The following is a 27,859-nucleotide window of genomic DNA, read 5'->3' on the forward strand; positions in this document are numbered from 1 at the left end:
ATTGTCCCACCCATTCAGCTGCTAGTTAGATGTATATCCCCAATCACTAGTGATGCCTCAAGACCAGAAGGGTGAAGAGTAGCACATGCCTTTTCAGACCTATGTGAAGTCAGCCACTGCCTCTTTTTGAACTGCTGCAAATACAGCATTGCCGAGTAGCATGACATCACACTTGGAGGAAAGCGCAGCGACTCGGTTCCAATGCATCAGCTCACAGATGCCTTGTGCTGATCGACATCACCCTCTGAAGTGATGAGGGGAAAAAGCGCCACCTACCCACCCAGAGAGATCTCCCGATCATAATGGCAGCTAGGCCACTTGGCACCCCCTGTTCAGATTTTTTTGCGTATAAAGGTACTTTGTGATGATGGCCGTTATAAAAAGCTCTATATAAATAAATCTGAATGAAACTGTACAGTTTCCTCCTGAATCTTTCCTCAGGCCTGAAACCTACAGTAATGCTCTCCACAGATACATCCCTCATAAGCTCTATATACTACCACTGCCCCCCCTCACCTACACCTTTTTGCACTCTCCATTTATTTCCTCTCTCCGTCGGTGTGGATTTGTCACCTCCCCTGCCCTCCCTCTAAACGCAGTGCAGAGGAAGAGCATTTCTCCTGGGCTGTGACAGCAGGACTAGGGGGAGCTGCCAAGCCTGAAAAAATGTGACTCATCGAAACATCACAGACGGATGGAGGGAGAGAGCGAGAGAGTAAAATAGATGAATGTAATAGATTGTGACCACTGAGGTGGGATCCAGGTCTGCCCTAGGGGGGGACAGCCACAACAGGAGGCCCAGCCGGAGCAGGCCTGTCTGGGGGAAGGGCTCTCCGGAGAGATGCAGGGCAGGGGGAGATGAAGTACATGAAGGTGATAATGATGAAATGATTCTCTTAATTGCTAACTGTGAACTGTCATTAGTCTTAGAGATTGGGGTGAACTGGAAAATACAGGCTAAGGAGCAATGGAGTGGAGGATGAATTAATATTAATTAGTGTGATTGCAGTAATGCAATCACAGTATTGTTCTTCTTAAGTCTTATTCTTCTTCTTCTTCTTATTATTATTATTAGTGTGATTGCAGTAATGCAATCACAGTATTGTTCTTCTTAAGTCTTATTCTTCTTCTTCTTCTTCTTATTATTATTATTATTAGTGTGATTGCAGTAATGCAATCACAGTATTGTTCTTCTTAAGTCTTATTCTTCTTCTTCTTCTTATTATTATTATTATTAGTGTGATTGCAGTAATGCAATCACAGTATTGTTCTTCTTAAGTCTTATTCTTCTTCTTCTTCTTCTTATTATTAGTGTGATTGCAGTAATGCAATCACAGTATTGTTCTTCTTAAGTCTTATTCTTCTTCTTCTTATTATTATTATTATTATTATTATTATTATTCCACCTGTTTTTTGTCCGGTTAACTAGTGCCGCAGTTTTCGAAATATCGACTTCGTTCAAAAGAGAAAACGTGCGTCCATATCGGGAATGGTGGGCTTGTATACAGCTTTCCGATCGGACTTACGTTTTTCGTAAAAACTTCGTAAGTACGCGTTTTTTTGCCCATTGAAAATGAATGGGCAGAACTTTGCACGCCCGTGGACGTCGCAATTTTTGAAATACGAAGATGAAACCAATTGAGGACCTGTAGAACTTATTGAGCTCTTTCCGAAAATATGCGTTACGAAAAGTTACGACGTACGGATTTCGTACGAATGTCGTACGAAGTGGCCCCATTGGAATGAATGGGGCCAATCGGAGGACGGCAGCTAGATCGAAGGACAGGTAGCTAGAACTCCAGTACTGTGAGTGTATGGAGCAGCTATGGGATAAAACAGCATTAGGTCAAAAGTTTGGACACCCCGGCCCCCCAGTACTGTGTGTAATGGAGCCACGGGTCAAAAGTTTGGACACCCCGGCCCCCCAGTACTGTGTGTAATGGAGCCACGGGTCAAAAGTTTGGACACCCCCGAACGGCCAGAGCAACCTAGCGTGCATAGCTGATTGATGTATTTGCACGTTGCGTAGCAACGTGCAAACACCATTTAATCTAATTTATGCATATAAATCATCTAGCAACCACCTAGAAACACCATAGCAACCACCACAGATACCATAGCAACACCTTAGCAACCGCCTAGCAACACCTTAGCTACCACCTAGCAACCACCTAGCAACACATTAGCAACCTCCCCGGATACCATAGCAACACCTTAGCAACCGCCTAGCAACACTTTAGCAACCGCATAGCAACCACTTAGCAACACCTTAGCAACCACCCCGGATACCATAGCAACACCTTAGCAACCGCCTAGCAACACCGTAGCAACCACCTAGCAACCACCTAGCAACACCTTAGCAACAACCCGGATACCATAGCAACACCTTAGCAACCGCCTAGCAACACCTTAGCAACCACCTAGCAACCACCTAGCAACACCTTAGCAACCACCCCGGATACCATAGCAACACCTTAGCAACCGCCTAGCAACACCCTTGCAACCACCTAGCAACACCTTAGCAACCACCCCGGATACCATAGCAACACCTTAGCAACAGCCTAGCAACACCTTAGCAACCACCTAGCAACCACCTAGCAACCACCTAGCAACACCTTAGCAACCACCCCAAATACCATAGCAACACCTTAGCAACCGCCTAGCAACACCCTAGCAACCACCTAGCAACCACCTAGCAACACCATAGCAACCACCCCGGATACCATAGCAACACCTTAGCAACCGCCTAGCAACACCTTAGCAACCACCTAGCAACCACCTAGCAACACCTTAGCAACCACCCCGGATACCATAGCAACACCTTAGCAACCGCCTAGCAACACCTTAGCAACCACCTAGCAACCACCTAGCAACACCTTAGCAACCACCCCGGATACCATAGCAACACCTTAGCAACCGCCTAGCAACACCTTAGCAACCACCTAGCAACCACCTAGCAACACCTTAGCAACCACCCCGGATACCATAGCAACACCTTAGCAACCGCCTAGCAACACCCTAGCAACCACCTAGCAACACCTTAGCAACCACCCCGGATACCATAGCAACACCTTAGCAACCGCCTAGCAACACCTTAGCAACCACCTAGCAACCACTTAGCAACCACCTAGCAACACCTTAGCAACCACCCCAAATACCATAGCAACACCTTAGCAACCGCCAAGCAACACCTTAGCAACCACCTAGCAACACCTTCGCAACCACCTAGTAACCACCTAGCAACACCTTAGCAACCACCCCAGATACCATAGCAACACCTTAGCAACCGCCTAGCAACACCTTAGCAACCACCTAGCAACATCTTAGCAACCACCCCGGATACCATAGCAACACCTTAGCAACACCTTAGCAGATACCAGCCAGCACTGCAATCACACTCGCAGTTTCTGCAGGAACTGCAATCTAGTTATTATTATTATTCCACCTGTTTTTTGTCCGGTTAACTAGTGCCGCAGTTTTCGAAATATCGACTTCGTTCAAAAGAGAAAACGTGCGTCCATATCGGGAATGGTGGGCTTGTATACAGCTTTCCGATCGGACTTACGTTTTTCGTAAAAACTTCGTAAGTACGCGTTTTTTTGCCCATTGAAAATGAATGGGCAGAACTTTGCACGCCCGTGGATGTCGCAATTTTTGAAATACTAAGATGAAACCAATTGAGGACCTGTAGAACTTATTGAGCTCTTTCCGAAAATATGCGTTACGAAAAGTTACGACGTACGGATTTCGTACGAATGTCGTACGAAGTGGCCCCATTGGAATGAATGGGGCCAATCGGAGGACGGCAGCTAGATCGAAGGACAGGTAGCTAGAACTCCAGTACTGTGTGTAATGGAGCAGCTATGGGATAAATCAGCGTTAGGTCAAAAGTTTGGACACCCCGGCCCCCCAGTACTGTGTGTAATGGAGCCACGGGTCAAAATTTTGGACACCCCGGCCCCCCAGTACTGTGTGTAATGGAGCCACAGGTCAAAAGTTTGGACACCCCCGAACGGCCAGAGCAACCTAGCGTGCATAGCTGATTGATGTATTTGCACGTTGCGTAGCAACGTGCAAACACCATTTAATCAAATTTATGCATATACATCACCTAGCAACCACCTAGAAACACCATAGCAACCACCCCGGATACCATAGCAACACCTTAGCAACCGCCTAGCAACACCATAGCAACCACCTAGCAACCATCTAGCAACACCTTAGCAACCACCCCAGATACCATAGCAACACCTTAGCAACCCCCTAGCAACACCCTAGCAACCACCTAGCAACCACCTAGCAACACCTTAGCAACCACCCCGGATACCATAGCAACACCTTAGCAACCGCCTAGCAACACCCTAGCAACCACCTAGCAACCACCTAGCAACACCTTAGCAAACACCCCGGATACCATAGCAACACCTTAGCAACCGCCTAGCAACACCCTAGCAACCACCTAGCAACCACCTAGCAACACCTTAGCAACCACCCCGGATACCATAGCAACACCTTAGCAACCGCCTAGCAACACCCTAGCAACCACCTAGCAACCACCTAGCAACACCTTAGCAACCACCCCGGATACCATAGCAACACCTTAGCAACCGCCTAGCAACACCCTAGCAACCACCTAGCAACCACCTAGCAACACCTTAGCAACCACCCCGGATACCATAGCAACACCTTAGCAACCGCCTAGCAACACCCTAGCAACCACCTAGCAACCACCTAGCAACACCTTAGCAACCACCCCGGATACCATAGCAACACCTTAGCAACCGCCTAGCAACACCCTAGCAACCACCTAGCAACACCTTAGCAACCACCCCGGATACCATAGCAACACCTTAGCAACCGCCTAGCAACACCCTAGCAACCACCTAGCAACACCTTAGCAACCACCCCGGATACCATAGCAACACCTTAGCAACCGCCTAGCAACACCTTAGCAACCACCTAGCAACACCTTAGCAACCACCCTGGATACCATAGCAACACCTTAGCAACCGCCTAGCAACACCTTAGCAACCACCTAGCAACACCTTAGCAACCACCCCGGATACCATAGCAACACCTTAGCAACCGCCTAGCAACACCCTAGCAACCACCTAGCAACCACCTAGCAACACCTTAGCAACCACCCCGGATACCATAGCAACACCCTAGCAACCACCTAGCAACACCTTAGCAACCACCCCGGATACCATAGCAACACCTTAGCAACCGCCTAGCAACACCTTAGCAACCACCTAGCAACCACCTAGCAACACCTTAGCAACCACCCCGGATACCATAGCAACACCTTAGCAACCGCCTAGCAACACCTTAGCAACCACCTAGCAACCACCTAGCAACACCTTAGCAACCACCCTGGATACCATAGCAACACCTTAGCAACCGCCTAGCAACACCTTAGCAACCACCTAGCAACACCTTAGCAACCACCCCAGATACCATAGCAACACCTTAGCAACCGCCTAGCAACACCTTAGCAACCACCTAGCAACCACTTAGCAACACCTTAGCAACCACCCCGGATACCATAGCCACACCTTAGCAACCACTTAGCAACACCTTAGCAACACCATAGCAGATACCAGCCAGCACTGCAATCACACTCGCAGTTTCTGTAGGAACTGCAATCTAGTTATTATTATTATTATTCCACCTGTTTTTTGTCCGGTTAACTAGTGCCGCAGTTTTCGAAATATCGACTTCGTTCAAAAGAGAAAACGTGCGTCCATATCGGGAATGGTGGGCTTGTATACAGCTTTCCGATCGGACTTACGTTTTTCGTAAAAACTTCGTAAGTACGCGTTTTTTTGCCCATTGAAAATGAATGGGCAGAACTTTGCACGCCCGTGGACGTCGCAATTTTTGAAATACGAAGATGAAACCAATTGAGGACCTGTAGAACTTATTGAGCTCTTTCCGAAAATATGCGTTACGAAAAGTTACGACGTACGGATTTCGTACGAATGTCGTACGAAGTGGCCCCATTGGAATGAATGGGGCCAATCGGAGGACGGCAGCTAGATCGAAGGACAGGTAGCTAGAACTCCAGTACTGTGTGTAATGGAGCAGCTATGGGATTAATCAGCGTTAGGTCAAAAGTTTGGACACCCTGGCCCCCCCCCCAGTACTGTGTGTAATGGAGCCATGGGTCAAAAGTTTGGACACCCCGGCCCCCCAGTACTGTGTGTAATGGAGCCACGGGTCAAAAGTTTGGACACCCCCGAACGGCCAGAGCAACCTAGCGTGCATAGCTGATTGATGTATTTGCACGTTGCGTAGCAACGTGCAAACACCATTTAATCTAATTTATGCATATAAATCACCTAGCAACCACCTAGAAACAGCATAGCAACCACCACAGATACCATAGCAACACCTTAGCAACCGCCTAGCAACACCTTAGCAACCACCTAGCAACCACCTAGCAACACCTTAGCAACCTCCCCGGATACCATAGCAACACCTTAGCAACCGCCTAGCAACACCTTAGCAACCGCATAGCAACCACTTAGCAACACCTTAGCAACCACCCCGGATACCATAGCAACACCTTAGCAACCGCCTAGCAACCACCTAGCAACACCTTAGCAACCACCCCGGATACCATAGCAACACCTTAGCAACCGCCTAGCAACACCCTAGCAACACCCTAGCAACACCTTAGCAACCACCCCGGATACCATAGCAACACCTTAGCAACCGCCTAGCAACACCCTAGCAACCACCTAGCAACCACCTAGCAACACCTTAGCAACCACCCCGGATACCATAGCAACACCTTAGCAACCGCCTAGCAACACCTTAGCAACCACCTAGCAACCACCTAGCAACACCTTAGCAACCACCCCGGATACCATAGCAACACCTTAGCAACCGCCTAGCAACACCCTAGCAACAACCTAGCAACCACCTAGCAACACCTTAGCAACCACCCTGGATACCATAGCAACACCTTAGCAACCGCCTAGCAACACCCTAGCAACCACCTAGCAACCACCTAGCAACACCTTAGCAACCACCCCGGATACCATAGCAACACCTTAGCAACTGCCTAGCAACACCCTAGCAACCACCTAGCAACACCTTAGCAACCACCCTGGATACCATAGCAACACCTTAGCAACCGCCTAGCAACACCTTAGCAACCACCTAGCAACCACTTAGCAACACCTTAGCAACCACCCCGGACACCATAGCAACACCTTAGCAACCGCCTAGCAACCACCTAGCAACCACCTAGCAACACCTTAGCAACCACCCCGGATACCATAGCAACACCTTAGCAACCACCTAGCAACACCCTAGCAACCACCTAGCAACCACCTAGCAACACCTTAGCAACCACCCCGGATACCATAGCAACACCTTAGCAACCACCTAGCAACAACTTAGCAACCACCCCGGATACCATAGCAACACCTTAGCAACCGCCTAGCAACACCTTAGCAACCACCTAGCAACCACCTAGCAACACCTTAGCAACCACCCCGGATACCATAGCAACACCTTAGCAACCGCCTAGCAACACCCTAGCAACCACCTAGCAACCACCTAGCAACACCTTAGAAACCACCCCGGATACCATAGCAACACCTTAGCAACCGCCTAGCAACAACTTAGCAACCACCTAGCAACCACCTAGCAACACCTTAGCAACCACCCCGGATACCATTGCAACAGCTTAGCAACCACCTAGCAACACCTCAGCAACCACCTAGCAACCACTTAGCAACACCTTAGCAACACCATAGCAGATACCAGCCAGCACTGCAATCACACTCGCAGTTTCTGTAGGAACTGCAATCTAGTTATTATTATTATTCCACCTGTTTTTTGTCCGGTTAACTAGTGCCGCAGTTTTCGAAATATCGACTTCGTTCAAAAGAGAAAACGTGCGTCCATATCGGGAATGGTGGGCTTGTATACAGCTTTCCGATCGGACTTACGTTTTTCGTAAAAACTTCGTAAGTACGCGTTTTTTTGCCCATTGAAAATGAATGGGCAGAACTTTGCACGCCCGTGGACGTCGCAATTTTTGAAATACGAAGATGAAACCAATTGAGGACCTGTAGAACTTATTGAGCTCTTTCCGAAAATATGCGTTACGAAAAGTTACGACGTACGGATTTCGTACGAATGTCGTACGAAGTGGCCCCATTGGAATGAATGGGGCCAATCGGAGGACGGCAGCTAGATCGAAGGACAGGTAGCTAGAACTCCAGTACTGTGTGTAATGGAGCAGCTATGGGATTAATCAGCGTTAGGTCAAAAGTTTGGACACCCTGGCCCCCCCCCCAGTACTGTGTGTAATGGAGCCATGGGTCAAAAGTTTGGACACCCCGGCCCCCCAGTACTGTGTGTAATGGAGCCACGGGTCAAAAGTTTGGACACCCCCGAACGGCCAGAGCAACCTAGCGTGCATAGCTGATTGATGTATTTGCACGTTGCGTAGCAACGTGCAAACACCATTTAATCTAATTTATGCATATAAATCACCTAGCAACCACCTAGAAACAGCATAGCAACCACCACAGATACCATAGCAACACCTTAGCAACCGCCTAGCAACACCTTAGCAACCACCTAGCAACCACCTAGCAACACCTTAGCAACCTCCCCGGATACCATAGCAACACCTTAGCAACCGCCTAGCAACACCTTAGCAACCGCATAGCAACCACTTAGCAACACCTTAGCAACCACCCCGGATACCATAGCAACACCTTAGCAACCGCCTAGCAACCACCTAGCAACACCTTAGCAACCACCCCGGATACCATAGCAACACCTTAGCAACCGCCTAGCAACACCCTAGCAACACCCTAGCAACACCTTAGCAACCACCCCGGATACCATAGCAACACCTTAGCAACCGCCTAGCAACACCCTAGCAACCACCTAGCAACCACCTAGCAACACCTTAGCAACCACCCCGGATACCATAGCAACACCTTAGCAACCGCCTAGCAACACCTTAGCAACCACCTAGCAACCACCTAGCAACACCTTAGCAACCACCCCGGATACCATAGCAACACCTTAGCAACCGCCTAGCAACACCCTAGCAACAACCTAGCAACCACCTAGCAACACCTTAGCAACCACCCTGGATACCATAGCAACACCTTAGCAACCGCCTAGCAACACCCTAGCAACCACCTAGCAACCACCTAGCAACACCTTAGCAACCACCCCGGATACCATAGCAACACCTTAGCAACTGCCTAGCAACACCCTAGCAACCACCTAGCAACACCTTAGCAACCACCCTGGATACCATAGCAACACCTTAGCAACCGCCTAGCAACACCTTAGCAACCACCTAGCAACCACTTAGCAACACCTTAGCAACCACCCCGGACACCATAGCAACACCTTAGCAACCGCCTAGCAACCACCTAGCAACCACCTAGCAACACCTTAGCAACCACCCCGGATACCATAGCAACACCTTAGCAACCACCTAGCAACACCCTAGCAACCACCTAGCAACCACCTAGCAACACCTTAGCAACCACCCCGGATACCATAGCAACACCTTAGCAACCACCTAGCAACAACTTAGCAACCACCCCGGATACCATAGCAACACCTTAGCAACCGCCTAGCAACACCTTAGCAACCACCTAGCAACCACCTAGCAACACCTTAGCAACCACCCCGGATACCATAGCAACACCTTAGCAACCGCCTAGCAACACCCTAGCAACCACCTAGCAACCACCTAGCAACACCTTAGAAACCACCCCGGATACCATAGCAACACCTTAGCAACCGCCTAGCAACAACTTAGCAACCACCTAGCAACCACCTAGCAACACCTTAGCAACCACCCCGGATACCATTGCAACAGCTTAGCAACCACCTAGCAACACCTCAGCAACCACCTAGCAACCACTTAGCAACACCTTAGCAACACCATAGCAGATACCAGCCAGCACTGCAATCACACTCGCAGTTTCTGTAGGAACTGCAATCTAGTTATTATTATTATTCCACCTGTTTTTTGTCCGGTTAACTAGTGCCGCAGTTTTCGAAATATCGACTTCGTTCAAAAGAGAAAACGTGCGTCCATATCGGGAATGGTGGGCTTGTATACAGCTTTCCGATCGGACTTACGTTTTTCGTAAAAACTTCGTAAGTACGCGTTTTTTTGCCCATTGACAATGAATGGGCAGAACTTTGCACGCCCGTGGACGTCGCAATTTTTGAAATACGAAGATGAAACCAATTGAGGACCTGTAGAACTTATTGAGCTCTTTCCGAAAATATGCGTTACGAAAAGTTACGACGTACGGATTTCGTACGAATGTCGTACGAAGTGGCCCCATTGGAATGAATGGGGCCAATCGGAGGACGGCAGCTAGATCGAAGGACAGGTAGCTAGAACTCCAGTACTGTGTGTAATGGAGCAGCTATGGGATAAAACAGCATTAGGTCAAAAGTTTGGACACCCCGGCCCCCCAGTACTGTGTGTAATGGAGCCACGGGTCAAAAGTTTGGACACCCCGGCCCCCCAGTACTGTGTGTAATGGAGCCACGGGTCAAAAGTTTGGACACCCCCGAACGGCCAGAGCAACCTAGCGTGCATAGCTGATTTATGTATTTGCACGTTGCGTAGCAACGTGCAAACACCATTTAATCTAATTTATGCATATACATCACCTAGCAACCACCTAGAAACACCATAGCAACCACCACAGATACCATAGCAACACCTTAGCAACCACCTAGCAACACCTTAGCAACCACCTAGCAACACCTTAGCAACCACCCCGGATACCATAGCAACACCTTAGCAACCGCCTAGCAACACCTTAGCAACCACCTAGCAACACCTTAGCAACCACCCCGGATACCATAGCAACACCTTAGCAACCGCCTAGCAACACCTTAGCAACCACCTAGCAACCACCTAGCAACACCTTAGCAACCACCCCGGATACCATAGCAACACCTTAGCAACCGCCTAGCAACACCCTAGCAACCACCTAGCAACCACCTAGCAACACCTTAGCAACCACCCCGGATACCATAGCAACACCTTAGCAACCGCCTAGCAACACCTTAGCAACCACCTAGCAACCACCTAGCAACACCTTAGCAACCACCCCGGATACCATAGCAACACCTTAGCAACCGCCTAGCAACACCTTAGCAACCACCTAGCAACCACCTAGCAACACCTTAGCAACCACCCCGGATACTATAGCAACACCTTAGCAACCGCCTAGCAACACCTTAGCAACCACCTAGCAACCACCTAGCAACACCTTAGCAACCACCCCGGATACCATAGCAACACCTTAGCAACCGCCTAGCAACACCTTAGCAACCACCTAGCAACCACCTAGCAACACCTTAGCAACCACCCCGGATACTATAGCAACACCTTAGCAACCGCCTAGCAACACCTTAGCAACCACCTAGCAACACCTTAGCAACCACCCCAGATACCATAGCAACACCTTAGCAACCGCCTAGCAACACCTTAGCAACCACCTAGCAACCACTTAGCAACACCTTAGCAACCACCCCGGATACCATAGCCACACCTTAGCAACCACTTAGCAACACCTTAGCAACACCACAGCAGATACCAGCCAGCACTGCAATCACACTCGCAGTTTCTGTAGGAACTGCAATCTAGTTGCTTCTGCGTTTCATCTAAGAGATGCAATCCATCTCTTGTATGTATAGAATAGAAATGAAAAACAACGAAGAGCAATAGAAGAAATGGTAGTAGATGAAATTACAGGAGATTAGTGTTGGGAGAAAAGCATTTGATTCATTACTGTTAAAATTTGCTATCACTTCATTAGGGTGGTCCATTATAGATACTTAACTAACATTCAACTGCAGGTCTATTAAAGTAGAACTGGAGTGTAAAATTGATTTTTGGTGTAGTAAAACATGATAAAAGGTACTTACCTTTGTTGAATAGCACACCTCCACTCTCCTACAGTTTTCTGAGATACAGTAATTTAGTGTTTTTGCCCAGCACTCTGTACAACAGCCGTATCAGGGAATATTTTGCCCCAATAAATCACTTTTGAGACTGTTATCCAGGCTCAAAGTAGCTCCACTACGCCAGATGGCAAGCCATGCAGAGTGTATGTATATATATGTTTATGACATTATCAGTACAGTGATGGCGGCGCACGGAGCTTAAGCTAGAGTTGTGGGATGTAAACGGAGGTTTATAATAAGCTTCTTGTGCATTTTTTAAGTTATTATTGCATTGTTTTAAATGTCAGGGCTTTTTTTTCGTATTCTACCAATGAGGTGCGGAGCCACTTTGAGCCTGGATAACAGTGTAAAAAGTGATTTATTGGGGCAAAATATGCAGCGTTATGGCTGCTGTACAGAGTGCTAGGCAAAAAGCACAAAATTACTGGATCTCAGGAAGCTGTAGGAGAGCGGAGGTGTGCAAGGTAAGTAATTTTTTAATCATGTTTTACTACAGCAAAAGTCCATTTTACAACTGAGATTTTCTTTAAATGAAACTGTAAGGTACTCTAAGGTGAAAGTAAATGATTCTATTCTATTCTATTGAATGTAACCCTACACTCTAACTCTAACCTGAACTACAATCTTAACATTTAGGGTTAGTTTTAGGGTTAAAGGGCTCTAAGCTTTAGGTTAAGTTAAAAAAGATTTCTTGTGAGAAACAATATAATGCAACACACTGTGCTACTACTATGATGAAATTAATATTACTTTATCATTCTCATGTGGGGTGAGGTCTTCGGTTCAAGTCCCTATCTGTGTGGAGTTTCCATGTTCTCATTGTGTCTGTGTGGATTTCCTCCCACATTCCAGATATATAAAGGACAGGTGAATTAGTACTCTAAATTTCCTTGGAATTTGTGAATCTAAAAATGCAGATTGAACTTTTATTTGTGGTCTGCATGACACTCACTGTGATCACTGTGTTGTTTCTGTAAGTGTTCCTGAGCCCATACAGTGATTTTCTCGTATTGCAGCTTTATTTATTTATTTTCTGGCCTTTTGTTGTCTGTCCCCTCTCACTGTTACCAAGATCTAAACAAATTATTCTTTTTTTCCCTAAAAAATAGTAAAACGTCTCATTTTAAACATCAGATATGTTTTATGTTCATGCTCTATGGCATATTTGCGGCCCGTTTCCTTTTTTCGAGCGGCCCGCAAGGTATTTTAGAAATAGAGTGAAAGTTGGGCCGCTGTTAAGTAGGTTTTTATAATGTGAGATTCAAAGCTTGAGACTAAAAGCGGAGAGGGTGTGCAATTGTGGCGCAGAAAAATGGGCCAAAGAGTCTAAAAGCGGAGAGGGTGCGCAGTTTTAGCGCAGAAAAACGGGGCAAAGAGTCTAAAAGCGGAGAGGGTGCACAGTTGTAGCACAGAAAAACAGGCCAAAGAGTCTAAAAGGGGCGAGAGTGTTCAGTTGTAGCGCAGAAAAAGGGCAAAAGAATCTAAAAGTTGCTGTAATTAAGGAATTTAATATTAAGAGACCCCATAAAATGAAACATCAATTTGAAACACTGTAGTTTACACAACACTGTCAAAGATAGATAAAGATAGTAGGTCAAGTAAAAGGGTGTGTAAATGATAGTAATCAGGAAAATGTATTATTTAAAGTGGTATATTTCATTATTTGTTTTATTACAGAGTCTGTGGCCCGTGACTTCAAATATATTTCTCCTTCTGGCCCCCAACAAAAAAAGTTTGGACACCCCTGCTGCAAATCATTGCATTCTGTTATTTTATCAGTATATTTACTTTTTCATAGCATCCCAACTTATTTGTTTATGAAAGAATCATGTGAGCTTGCATGGGCTAAATTACGTAAACATGCTAGACCTAGGCCACTTGACCTACCCTATAAAAATAGCTGTTTGGTTAATAAAAAATGAATTAGACTACATTTTTTATTTACTTTATGTGCACTATAAATATATATGTCTGTATATGGATGATGGTTTTAGAAGGAACCTTGGTTATGCGTCAGTGAACAGTATATACAATGTGTATAGTGCATGGTGTATAGTCCACAGTACGTAGAACAGTGTGAGGTCTGTCCATTATTATGGCCTGCTATCATTGTAAGCTTATGTGTTTGAGTGTGTGTGTGTGTGGGGGGGCACAGAGGAACATGTGTGAATATAGAGAATGCACAGAACGTTTACACTATAACCGAGTAATGGCGCTTCCTGGAGGCCTGCAGTATTAGTCATTATTATGTACCTTATTTGCGAGATGATAGAGAAGGAGGAGGAGGAGGAAGTGGAGGTGGAGGTGGAGGTGGGCTGGAGGAATGTAGGTTACCACTCAGGCAGACCTAATTCTCCAGAGATGTGCGTTATGTTGCTATTCAGCGCTTCCCCAGAGCAGAGGACCCTGGAGGCTCAAGGTGGAAAAGATGCTCTACATCTCTTTCCTGATGAGAAAAGCAGGAAAAATGGCCTAAACTTGTACAGTATGCATTAGACATGGCTTTATAACCTTTTCCAGATTGATGGGCATCCAAAACCTTTTATTCTAAAGTCTTTAGGAATCTTACTTCTCTGTGGCATGACGTGCCAAGTTCAGTCTAATGTGAAGGAATGGTCTGCAGGTTTTTATTGGTGGGAAATCTGGACAATAAAAACGTGGGGTTGGAAAAAAGAGCAGAATGATACAGTTAAACTGCAGTATTGGCAAAGAAAGTATGAAACAAATGGATCCTTGATCAAATAAAGCCTCACCTCTAGCAAGAAGCCCGTTTGACCAAACCTGAAGCTCTTATGTTTGACATATTGAACCAATTCATTGAAGAAAAAGCTGATTCTGGCTGTAAAAGTTGAAGGTAAAGAGGACGATCTTGGCCAGAAACAGGATGGATGGATGGATACATTTGGAAAGATCATAAACATGCCATTAGTAAGTTTAAAGAGGCCAACAGAAGACCAGACACTCTAGTAAAACAGAATCCACTATCCATATCCAACTGTTGAGAGTAAGTAATTGAATTACCAACTAATTCCAAAAAGTTGGGACACTGCGTGAAATTGCCCGAAAGAGTTTCTGGCCACACAATAAGTTTTCCCATGTGCTTCAGTGACTTTTAATGAGCTAAAATTCAAATAGAAAAGAGTAAAACAAAAGTAATGCAATAGTCACTTTTACTGGTAACTAGTTACTTTTATAGTGGAGTAACTCAGTTAGTAACTTAGTTACTTTTTTGGAGAAGTAACTAGTAACTAATTACTTTTTCAAAGTAATGTGCCCAACACTGGTCCACAGACAGGCATTTCTGGATGTTTTCCCCAAGTCCAAGCAGTGATTTCCAGAACAGAATCATGGCTGTTTTAATGCTGTGCCACCTGAGGCCCCAAAGATCCCCAGCATCCAATACTGACTGTTGGCTTTGCCCCTTACAAACAGGGATTTCTTCAGATTTATGTACTGTGGATGGATTGCATTAAAACTGTTTGACAATTTTTTACCTTTTGGGAACTTCCAGGCAGAAAACTGACACACAGAATTGCGAATTGTATGGAAGCAAACCAGCAATAATGAGTCCCTCCTCCAAAAAAATGTACAATCAGACCTGGGTAAAGACCCTAACAAAAGAAAGTTCTGAAGAGTCTTCAATCTTCCAGGGTAGATGCACTCCAAAAACCTCTTCAAGAGCAAAGATTGAAGTCATTCAGGAGGTGATAAAGAATCAATGAACATCTCAAAAGGCCTCATTTGTCTCAGCGATGGTCAGTGTTAATTACTCAACCTCCAGGAAAAAGTATGATCCATGGTAGAATAGCAGGACAGAAACCAATGCTAACCAGGATGAAGATACAAGCTTGTCTCAAGCAAGAAACACCTGTCTGATGCTCATGCATTCTGAAACTCTTTGTTATGGAGAGATGTACTGTATCAAACACACCGTTATGCAATGGTTGTAGTGAATATATCTAAGCCGATGGGCACGGTGGTCTCGAAACGAGCTGTGTTCACAACATTTCCGGAGTATTGCTATCTTGTTAACGGAAAACACAGGTGAGCCACTGACTGAATACAACTTAGACAGAAGTCAGCAGTCAGGCAATCATTACCATCTTGGCAGTGAACTGTCAACACAGGCGCATCCACAACACACATACCACTCCCACTTGTTATGTACGCATGGACACGCAGCAGTGCACAAACCCATAGGGCGTGATTGTCAGCATCTATGCAAACTTTTACATTAACAATAAACAGAATGAACGAAAGTGAATGAACAGAAAAGTTTTCTCTGCTGAGAAACATTGGACACGTTCAGGTAGCTGCGCCCCTGAAATAGCAATCTGCCAAAATCCAAAGCACCTGGTTCTTAAAGGGAATAGCAAATAAATGCTGATTGGTTTATTGCACTTTATGCATAAAACACACCCATGATTAGTAAAGAGAATTAATATATGCCTTTTGTGCATTTAGAGTTGCTCGAGATGTACTTTTCCCATCGTTATGACAGCGAAGACATACTAACATGCCCTAAATCAAGCTAGTTTGCTAAAATATTGGTTAAAATTATGTTTTAACTGACTTGTAATAGAATTTCTCATCTCTCATATTCTCATATTAATAGGAAGAGGGAATCAGTTATCTTGTGCTATGGTGCTACAGTGTAGTCTTGCGTTTTTTACATATGTTCCAGCAAGAGCAGTGACACGCTAATGCTAACGCTAGTGCTGGGGGGCTTTGCTGTTGGGAACGCATTGGGACACTTTGGTGTTCACACTACAATAGTAATGGGGTTAAATGTGTGGTTTGATTGAACGGATTAGCATCAATGCAGATCAGTCAAGATCTGTATGTTACACGCATGTTTTTGCAACAGGGCCTTTAAAGCATGGTGGCTGTAGTGGCATATGCCAGTCTAGTGTCTAGAGTCTATGCCAGTCTAGTGTGAAGTTCTTTTAATGCTTATCTGCAATCAAACCTGGATGCATTGCATATCATACCAAGAAAATATGAATTCTTCTCTGTATCAGAATTTCCTTTAAGATAATGTCAAGTGATGTATCCATGCTCTGAAGCTGAGGTGCAGCAGTGTAAAGTGAATCATACAGAAAAAATACATTAGTCTGATCTATAGCTTGGTCTGAAGTTGACCCTGACTACTGTGAACGCAGTGAGATGTTCTAGACCAATGGTTTCTACTGATTGTTGTGTGTTTCAGGTCAGAGGTTGAGTGTGTAAGTGTGTGTGTGTCTCTGAGCGGAGGCGTACTGGGCAGATGGTTGCTGTCCCTCTGGGCAGTCTACAGAAGACCCAGTGGAGCACAGTGAGTCTATGCCATCTGGACCACCAAGCTCACGGGAAAGAGCACAGGGAGGTAAATGAAGTGACATTGAGGGCTACAAACATAGAGAAATATATAATTACAGTAAAATATTCAAGTTTGAGCACCTTTGACCAAGTGACACATTTTTTCATAGTCTTGTTTTAATTGAGAAGTAATACATTTTAAATAAAATAATATTTTTGTTGATTTTTGGTTTATGATTGATTGGCTACAGAGACTACACACACAGTACCCCAAATGATAAACCACCACACATCAGCACTGCATTATTTGGGTGGTTTACAGGGGTTGGACAATGAAACTGAAACACCTGTCATTTTAGTGTGGGAGGTTTCATGGCTAAATTGGAGCAGCCTGGTGTTCAATCTTCATTAATTGCACATTGCACCAGTAAGAGCAGAGTGTGAAGGTTCAATTAGCAGGGTAAGAGCACAGTTCTGCTCTAAATATTGCAATGCACACAACATTATGGGTGACATACCAGAGTTCAAATGAGGACAAATTGTTGGTGCACGTCTTGCTGGAGCATCTGTGACCAAGACAGCAAGTCTTTGTGATGTATCAAGAGCCATGGTATCCAGGGTAATATCAGCATGTCACCACCAAGAAGGACCAACCACATCCAACAGGATTAACTGTGGACGCTGTAAGAGGAAGCTGTCTGAAAGGGATGTTTGGGTGCTTACCCGGTTGTATCCAAAAATAAATTAAAACCACGGCTGATCAAATCATGGCAGAATTCAATGTGCACCTCAACTCTCCTGTTTCCACCAGAACTGTCCGTCAGGACAATAAATTATTGTGGTCTAAAACCAGGTGTTTCAGTTTCATTGTGCAACTCCTGTATTTATTCTCAACACTGCAGTAAGTAATATTGACATGGTGGTCATGTTTTATTAATGTGTGTTTTTTTAGTATGAGTTGATCAGACACAGCAGTGCTGCTGGAGTTTTTAAACAACTCAATGTCTCTGTTGGACTGAGAATAGTCTAACATTTATAATCTCTTGAGTCTGAATGTTATGCAGCAGCAGACTCACCCATACTGCAGAAGGAGGCTGGTTCCTCTGAAGGAGTTTATTATTAGCCATTCTCACTGATGAAGTCTTGCATTAGTCATCATTCATCAGCATTCATGAAGAATTCATCATAATCATCATCATCATCATCATCATCATCATCATCATCATTCCTGCTTCTCTCTTTCCTTCTTTTTTTTTTAGACGTCCCTAAAAGGAATAAAAAGCTTTTTGTATATGAGGAGGATTGATGCAAGTTTTATACATGTTACACATGATGCAGGATCAGGGTGTCTGATTCATATAGAAGGCCTTAATTTGACTTCAAATGTTTTAGATAACTCAATTTTTTGCAGATTATGAGTAGTTAAAATTTTGTTTGTACAGGATTGTTTGAAATAATGGTTTAAAAAAAAAATACAGGAATCACATGTTTAGTATTAGGTCCCTATTTTATTAATATATAGGTGAGCCGGTAACCATGCAGCTAGATTTAGGGTATGTCAGTGTGTATTTGCTATAGTAATGCTGTATTGTATTTTAGTTATTGTGAAAGTGGTCTTAATTTTGTCTTAAGTAAAAATAAATAAATAAATAAATAAAAAAGTGGTGCTAAAAAAAATGACAATAGTCTTATATTTTTATTTAGTTAATAATTAGATATATTTAAATGTAAATAAAAAATGGCAGAATGACAAAAATATAACCTGCAAAACTGCCTGCAGCGTTGTTTTTTTCCTCAGTAGTTTTCCTAAATATCTCAGTAGGTTTGATGCTTTTAAATTAAAATCTTATTCTTAATCTTATTAAATGTTTCACAGAGAGTTTAGGCACCAAACAAAAGGAAGATCGGACAAACTTGGTAAAATGATTCATTTGCAATAACTAAAAAAAAAAAAAAAAAAAAAAAAGAATGTGTTAATGTTGACAGCACTACTAAAAAGACTATAAACCTGCAGATACCCTGTGTTGAGAAGTGTGTGCACTCTGTGTGTGTATGAAGAGCCTCTTTCCTTCCCTTAGTCCACTTTCTCCCCCTTTTTCTCTCTTTTTCTTTCGCTTCATTCTTTTTACCTGTTTGTCTCCTTATATTATTTCCTCCATCACTCCAGCTCTGACCTCCCACTTGTCTCTTTGCTCCTCGGCTCCATCTCTTCCGCTTTCCTCTAAAACAGGCACTCTCCTCCTTCTTTCCCTCCATCCTGTAATCCTGTTAGAGGGGTGGGCTTTGATCTCCCGCGAGTGATCATGTTTCTGCTGTGAAGAGAAAGAGCGAGCGAGAGAATGAAAGAAGGAGCGTCTCCATGATTAAAGAGAAATATGCATCGGCCCTCGTGTTGGTTCCCGCACTACCTTCATATGCGCTCTCTCTGGGGTGACTGCACTGTGTGAACAGAAAGCCTAGGAACAGCACACGGCCTTTAAAACACAAGTTTACCTGACTCCCAGGCACCGAGAAATCCAATAAAGAAATGCAGCGGGGGAGCGGATGAATATTACAGCCGGGCGGAGATAGAACAATGAGAACCTCCGTAACATTATTAGGATATTATCACCATAAAATGAAACAATATTTAAAATGAATGTTTCCATTTTTACACTGTTATTTGGGTCTTATTTTGTGTTCAGTGCAGGACTGGGACCGTGTCTCCTGATCAGAGCGGGGAAAAATCAGGACTTTTCCCTTCTATCGCTTTTCTGTAATGTGTAATAAAATGAAATATATACAGTATAGAGAATAATACATATGGTTTAGTGCATGTACAGCATGTGCACATTGAGTCCAATTTAAAACTAAAACCTTTGTTTTTTTTTGTTTTTGTTTTTTTACACAAATTTAATGCATAATAAAGGCCTATGAACTCATTGCATAAGTGCATGTATTATAATCTTTACAGGTAGTAAAATTTAGTTTAAATAACTGCTTACCTGGAACAAGGCAAACCTCATCTTCCTGTGGTTGAAGGTTCCTGGGGCAGTTCCCAAAAGACAGGGATTAGGTCTAGTGGCATTCTATATTGAATGGAGAATCTCCATTCAAAATGCTGTATAGTCTAAGACTAGACTTAATCCCAGTCCAGGAAACTGCCCAAAAGAGTTTAGGGTTTAGGTGAGGACTGTTTCTGGATAAGCACTGGAAGATGCTATTAAACTAAATGTCAATACAGTTTTTTTTTTTTTTTTAAATAGAACATGAGAAAAAAAAACTAATTTTCGAAGATATAGTGTAAAAGTAGACAGGGCCCAAATCCAGTCTTTTTTGTTATATGTGACAAAGATGTGCGACCTTTACATCAAGGAGAAGGAGTATATGGTTGTAAGGAAGTGGAAAGTGGACAAGAGTATACAAGAAAATGGACAACAGCAGTGAGTAAGGGTTGTAAGCAGTGAGTAAGCTGTAATTTGGGTTGATGTCCCAGTTCCAATAAAATTAAAAGGTCTGTGTCGCAAGCTGTGTTTAAAGAAATGACTTAATGCAGTTACAGGATGAGGCAACAGCATCATAGAAAAATAAAAACCTTGAAATAAAGTTTAAGGAAAGAATTCATGGCTAAATAATGTGTCCTTTTTAAAGTGAGCCCAAATGCTATAAAAGATTGTGTGAACAGCCAGAAATAAAGTTTGAATTTGGTCACAAAACAGAATTTGGGCCACTTTTACCTGCTGTTTGATTGTAGAGTAAAACTGAGGTACCGACTGAACAACACGGTTGAGGTGGTTTAGGAGACAGTGAAGTAAGTAAAGTAAGTTAGTAAAGTAAGTTAGTAAAGTAACTAAAGTGAAGTAAGTTAGTAAAGTAAGTTAGTAAAGTAACTAAAGTAAAGTAAAGTAAGTTAGTAAAGTAACTAAAGTAAAGTAAGTTAGTAAAGTAACTAAAGTAAAGTAAAGTAAGTTAGTAAAGTAACTAAAGTAAAGTAAGTTAGTAAAGTAACTAAAGTAAAGTAAAGTAAGTTAGTAAAGTAACTAAAGTAAAGTAAAGTAAGTTAGTAAAGTAACTAAAGTAAAGTAAAGTAAGTTAGTTAAGTAACTAAAGTAAAGTAAGTTAGTAAAGTAACTAAAGTAAAGTAAAGTAAGTTAGTAAAGTAACTAAAGTAAAGTAAAGTAAGTTAGTTAAGTAACTAAAGTAAAGTAAGTTAGTAAAGTAACTAAAGTAAAGTAAAGTAAGTTAGTAAAGTAACTAAAGTAAAGTAAAGTAAGTTAGTTAAGTAACTAAAGTAAAGTAAGTTAGTAAAGTAAGTTAGTAAAGTAACTAAAGTAAAGTAAAGTAAGTTAGTAAAGTAACTAAAGTAAAGTAAGTTAGTAAAGTAACTAAAGTAAAGTAAAGTAAGTTAGTAAAGTAACTAAAGTAAAGTAAAGTAAGTTAGTAAAGTAACTAAAGTAAAGTAAAGTAAGTTAGTTAAGTAACTAAAGTAAAGTAAGTTAGTAAAGTAACTAAAGTAAAGTAAAGTAAGTTAGTAAAGTAACTAAAGTAAAGTAAAGTAAGTTAGTTAAGTAACTAAAGTAAAGTAAGTTAGTAAAGTAACTAAAGTAAAGTAAAGTAAGTTAGTAAAGTAACTAAAGTAAAGTAAAGTAAGTTAGTAAAGTAACTAAAGTAAAGTAAAGTAAGTTAGTTAAGTAACTAAAGTAAAGTAAAGTAAGTTAGTTAAGTAACTAAAGTAAAGTAAGTTAGTTAAGTAACTAAAGTAAAGTAAAGTAAGTTAGTAAAGTATCTCTCTATCTCTCTATCTCTCTATCTCTCTATCTCTCTATCTCTCTCTCTCTCTCTCTCTATCTATCTATCTATCTATCTATATTGTTGATGCTCTGTGTTCGCCAAGGACAACACCGGACAACACCTGTACTCCATTGGGGTTGTGAATTTCATTTTGTAGGAATTATGCTGAAGCTTTTACCCATCTTGCCCAAACCAAACATCCCAAACAGGTGAACTATTGTAGCTAACACTTTTCTTAAAGTCTTAAAGACTTTTCTTTTCCCAACATCTTAACTAACCTGCAACTCTTTTCCTACAAGGAATACACTTCACTGCTTTCCTACAGCCTCAAATAACCTGTTCCATCACCTTTAATCTCCTCAAAAACTTCCATAAAAAAAAAAAAAATCAAGCTAACCCATTTCAACACCATTCATGAGATGCACACTTCAGAGTACACTTGATCCAGAGCTACGTACACTCATAAAGCCACATAATCCTCAACTGGGACACCTAATTTGGACTATTAAATACAGGCCAGAGTTACAGAACACCCCGTTCTGGAACCTGGAGATTGTTTTCCCAAGTTTACAATCTCATAAACCACACCTCATAATATCAATTATCAACAGAAGGAGTCGTCAGTCCTCACAAAACTTATTTGCTTGTGTAAATAATAAAAACTGATGTCTGAAACTTGATTTCCAATTAGTGCTTAGGGAAGTTCACTGAATTAATCTGATTAATTGAATGACTGTTTTAACAAGATTTGAAAAATAGGGCAATTAGGATTGTACATATTTTTGTGCATCTAGAAGCTGCTGATAAGAAGATAGTTCTTTACAGGTTTTTGACAGAAACACAAGCCTATTTTATAATTTTATTTATTAATTATTTTATGTGATATTAATTTACATATTTTACACTTTCTCTTAACTGAAAAAGAAGGAACTTGTTCCATATAAAAACTGTTTGTAAAGATGGTGGGAGATGCTTGGAATTTATAAAATTAAATATTAAAGTAGAGTAAATTGTTATCCATTTTTATATCGTTTTATTGTGCTTGCACTGTTTTGAAAGAAACAACAACACACATTTGATCGCTCTAAATGGTGCGGTTTGTTACTATTTTGTACGGTGGCCCTTAAGTGCAAAACAAATGAACATGTCAGAAAACAAAATTACAAAAAAATTAAATCAATTTAAATGTAATGTTTTTTTGCCTATGTAAAAAAGTTTTTTTTTCTTTGGTAATTTGGTTATCTTGAATGTAATTACTTTTCGTATGTGAATTTGTTTTATTTTTTGTAAAAAAAAATTCTGATATGTTCATTTGGTGGGCCACCGTAATCCTGACACATCAATAAAAAAATGAATAAAAGTATTAATCAGTTTTCAAAAAGAAAGAGATTTAAAGTTTTTTTGTCCAGCCCTATTTCCAATATACTCTTGACAGCTGATCTTACACAAAATGAAAAAAAAAAAGAATGAACGCAGTAGAGGCAGAGTTTTACTCATTGTTTTTTTTTTATTTTATTTAGGCACCGATCAGTTATACAGGATTCTCTTCACTAGTTTAAGACGAGAGCAGAGCTTCATCAGTACTGAGTTAGGCCACATACAACAAGCTTATGTAATAATCATCACAGTGAACAAGAGGACATGATCTTCAGTACCATGTAAATTATCATCTGTTGTAAAAAACATATTGTTGTCGATTTTAGACAAGGTTTTGTGTACATTCTCACAATTCTGTTAAAATACATTTTCAGAACTGGTCAATACATGGCAATAATTGACAACTTGTTCAGTTTAAGCAAAGAAAAAAAAAAAAAAAAGATTGCAGGTCAGCTTTGCAGGGAATCCACCACAGGTACAGGTCAACAAAAGAGCATCTTAAACATTTAACTCAAACATTTCTCTAAATCTAAAATTTTAGATTGTCAGATACAAAAAAATGAACCTTTTTAAAAAGTTACCTCTCAGAAACTTTAACATGTGCAAGCATTGAACTGTGTGCATAAAAGGTGTTTATCAGTTTATATGCAAGTATTTGTGAGCAGATTTATGATTAGATGATATTACATCCCTTATAATTAACAAGAAATGTGTTTAACTTTTGACACAGCTACAATGGACCTTTCACAAGTAATGATATATATGGCAGATATAAACACACCATTTAGCCTTTCTATAACAGATTTTGACACCTGTAATCTAAAGTTTAGATTTAATAGCTATGTATAAAACAAAAACAGTGGTGAACAAAACAGAAAAATGAAAGTACTGTGAGTTATTATTATTATTATTATTATTATTATTATTATTAATAATAATAATAATAATATTTTTATTATTTCACAAACAATACATGTGATTGTAGACATGAATGTTGAATGCATCTCCTATCTCCAATTGAAAATTGTGCATAAAATAAAATAAACCATATAAAACTGACATAAAAAAGCTTGGAATTAGGCCAATTCTTGGAAGGATGTTTCATATCTAATATCAATATCTAATATATTTATATATAATATATATAAAAGGTCAAATCTAATCTGGTCTAATTTGGTCAAATATTTAATCTTTTATCGTTTTATCGACCTTTTGTGCCATAAACACTTTTTGAACACAATATTCAATGCTTATACATGTTATGTATGTGTTAGCCTAAATAACTAATATTTACCAATAACTTGGAGATGTTTCCTTGTATTTTTCATGCGCGCAGGAACATAGATGCTGGTAAAAGACCTTTCTTGCCTTTATAACCTTGATTACCATTTTCTGAATATATAATATATAATAATCCCAAACTTGACATTGTAAAATATATAATAAAGCTTCCCCATTGACAAGTGTTTGAATTAGAGGGATCAAACTGGATCTGGGTCCAAAAATTGACAAAAAGCAATACGGTATTAATGTACATACCAAGACCTGAAGATAAGCTGATTTAAAATCAAAATTACATTTGATTTTTTACATCTTTAAAATGATTTTCTCTTGAAGAAAGAAATAAAATTTAAAATATAACAGATGGGTTTTTTTATGGCATGTATTCTTTGCAAAGATATAGATTCTATAGAATATATCTATGTCCATATATGTAGCCAGAGAAATATAATCTATAATCTATTTTATATATTTATTTATATATATAATGTTCGGTAGGACTATAAAACATTCCAGGTACATTCAGTTACCCTGTTATTTATATTTTTCACGAGACTATTTAAATAAATTTACACATTTCACTGTGAAAAACGTCTTTCAAAAGCCAAAACACAGCAATGAACACCTAGAACACACTTTTGCTCATACACACACACACGCATGTGTTTCTTTAGAACAGATATATATGTATCTATATTAGTTTTAGAATATCTCTTACAGTAACATCTCTGAAAAGTCCACAGACCAAGTCCGGTTTTGGGACGAGGGATATAGAGGCTTTGAATGAAGTTTTATATTAGCACCATATTACAATCATCACTGTTCAACTAAATTGAGTAAGGTTACTATAGATTTTTCTTAATCCTAGTCCTAAATTTAACAGTAAAATTCGACAGTAAGTTAGTATGACGCACCAGTTTTTAACGTTAGCACTTTTTGTTGAATAATTCATTTAGGCTGTGTTCACATTACCAAGCTTAAGTGACTCAAATACAGTTTTTTGTCTTAATGCCTGATCTGTTTAGACACAGAATTAAAAAGATCATATCTAATGATTTGATTTACTTTCATATGTGGTCTTAAATCAGATTCAACGCATTCAATTCATGGACACGGCAAAAACATGAATGTGAACAATCAGATCAGGTTAGATTTTGTATGTGTTTTCGCTTGTAAGCATGCATTACTGATGCTGCGTATGCAAAATTTTGACTTCCTGAAAGAATCCATCACAATGCATGGGCACAACAGATTACATGCCAAAATCTAGTGGTATAAGTTTATAAATAAACAATAAATAAGTTTTAAATTACAAAAAAATCATTTACGAGGAATCAGATTCTGGCAGGGAGTAATAATTCAGCAATAAATCTGGCAAATGGACAGATTTATCCACATTACAGGCAGAAACTTACATATGATTCTACGAATGTGAACAGTCCAAATAGATACAGTGGCTGGACAATGAAACTGAAACACCTGGTTTTAGACCACAATAATTTATTGTCGCAACAGACAGTTCTGGTGTAAACAGGAGAGTTGAGGTGCACATTGAATTCTGCCGTGATTTGGGCAGCTGTGGTTTTATGTTTTTTTGATACAATCCAGGTTAGCACCCAAACATCCCTTTCAGACAGCTTCTTCTTGCATCCACAGTTAATCCTGTTGGATGTGGTTCATTCTTTTAGGTGATATGCTGGCCACCAGGCTGGTCCAATTTAGCCATGAAACTTCCCACACTAAAATGACAGGTGTTTCAGTTTCATTGCCCAACCCCTGTAAATAGACAGCCGATAGAGAGAGACAAAAAAAATCTGAATTGAAAAAAAAAAAATCAGGCTTGTAATGTGAACACAGCCTTAGTGGTACAATGTAAAGGCTTAACACAGTTGCAATCCTAATATACTGTTTCAGAATCTTATTCTCTAAGACTCTAATGTTCTGTCCTGTATAAAGAAACAAAATCAACATGACTTTAAAAAAATGGATAAATCAAAAAGGAAACCTTATAAATTAAATACAAAAAAGTCAATATCAAAACACAGCGCAAAAAGCAAGAAAATGATACAAAAGAAATAATAATAAAAAAGCTCCACTGATGATTTTGTTTTGTTTTTTTATTTTCCTGTGCTGCCGTTTATCATTAACATTAATGGAGAACTTGCTGAAATACCTTTCTTACGATGCTACTTTAGGTTGCAAAAAAGGGCCACATCCCCTCGATTCCAGTACTTCCCACAGCACGGCAGGGTTTTCACAGTTGTGACGTTCCTGCCAGTGCTCCAGAACGTCCTGCTTCCTGTCCAAAACCTCACTGCACAGGATGCAATTAAACTGCGCACCTGCTCTGAGGGTAACACCCCTAGCTGTTCCCCCAGAAGTGTGCTCTTTACCTTGGTCCTGTTCCTGCTCCTGTTCCTGCTCCTCCTTTGGACTCTCTGTCCCCCCCTGGTGGTGGGAGTTCAGGTGGCGTTTGAGTTTGGAGAAGGAGAAGAACTCCTCGTCACAGTTCCCACAGCGCACCAGGTTACGCCGCTCGTTCAGCTGCCTCCAGTAGTGGGCCGCGTGCTTGACCAGCTCGTCCTCGGCCTCGCGGCCTCCGTGCACGGCCCCCTCCTTCAGACGAACCTGCACTTCCTCTCCGTGGACATAAAGCAAATGCAGCTTCATGTCAGCGAAGGTGGGTGTGATGGCCTGGCAGCGGCCACATTTGATCTGCAGTTCCACCGGGTCCACGTGCTGCTCTGACGTCTGCTCCTCAGTGTCTGTACACCTGAAATACATCAGATAAAAAACATGAAATACCAGTTTTATTTAAGGATGCATCACATTTTGGCAAATACGAGAAAAAAAAAACAACTGCCTGTTATGAGTATATTTCAGTCACATGTGACTTAAGTAGCACTATTGCGGTAAATGTATGACTAAAATTGCACTGCTGCGATAGATTTGTGACTACTGAAGTAAATTCTTAATTAAAATAGCACTGCTCAGGTAAATGTTTTTTTTTTTTTGGTTTGTCTGCTTGGATATTAAAAAAGTTGGCTGTGCATGCACACGCTGCGGCTTACCCTGTCTTTCTGTCCTGTCCTGTTTCCCCCTTGTATGTTATTGTATGGATGAGTTGATGGCTAATTTTACTGGT

The 27,859-nt window shown here is 41.4% G+C and overlaps 1 protein-coding gene and 1 long non-coding RNA gene across 10 annotated transcripts in view; both read right to left on the minus strand.

The window, feature by feature from the left end:
• LOC125781294 (uncharacterized) overlaps positions 1–27,859 on the minus strand; it is a 488,206-nt gene that overhangs the window by 219,272 nt on the left and 241,075 nt on the right. The gene's annotated exons all lie outside the window — the stretch shown is intronic.
• znf438 (zinc finger protein 438) overlaps positions 23,544–27,859 on the minus strand; it is a 75,316-nt gene continuing 71,000 nt past the window's right edge. For all 5 annotated transcript variants that reach the window (XM_022670389.2, XM_022670390.2, XM_007259661.4 and 2 more), the window contains one exon: positions 23,544–27,487. In XM_022670389.2, the coding sequence (XP_022526110.2) occupies positions 26,893–27,487 (595 nt within the window). In that variant the 3' untranslated portion in view covers positions 23,544–26,892. The remainder of the gene's footprint in view (positions 27,488–27,859) is intronic.

Source organism: Astyanax mexicanus, chromosome 15 (assembly GCF_023375975.1).
Source record: "Astyanax mexicanus isolate ESR-SI-001 chromosome 15, AstMex3_surface, whole genome shotgun sequence".
NCBI classification, from domain to species: domain Eukaryota; kingdom Metazoa; phylum Chordata; class Actinopteri; order Characiformes; family Acestrorhamphidae; genus Astyanax; species Astyanax mexicanus.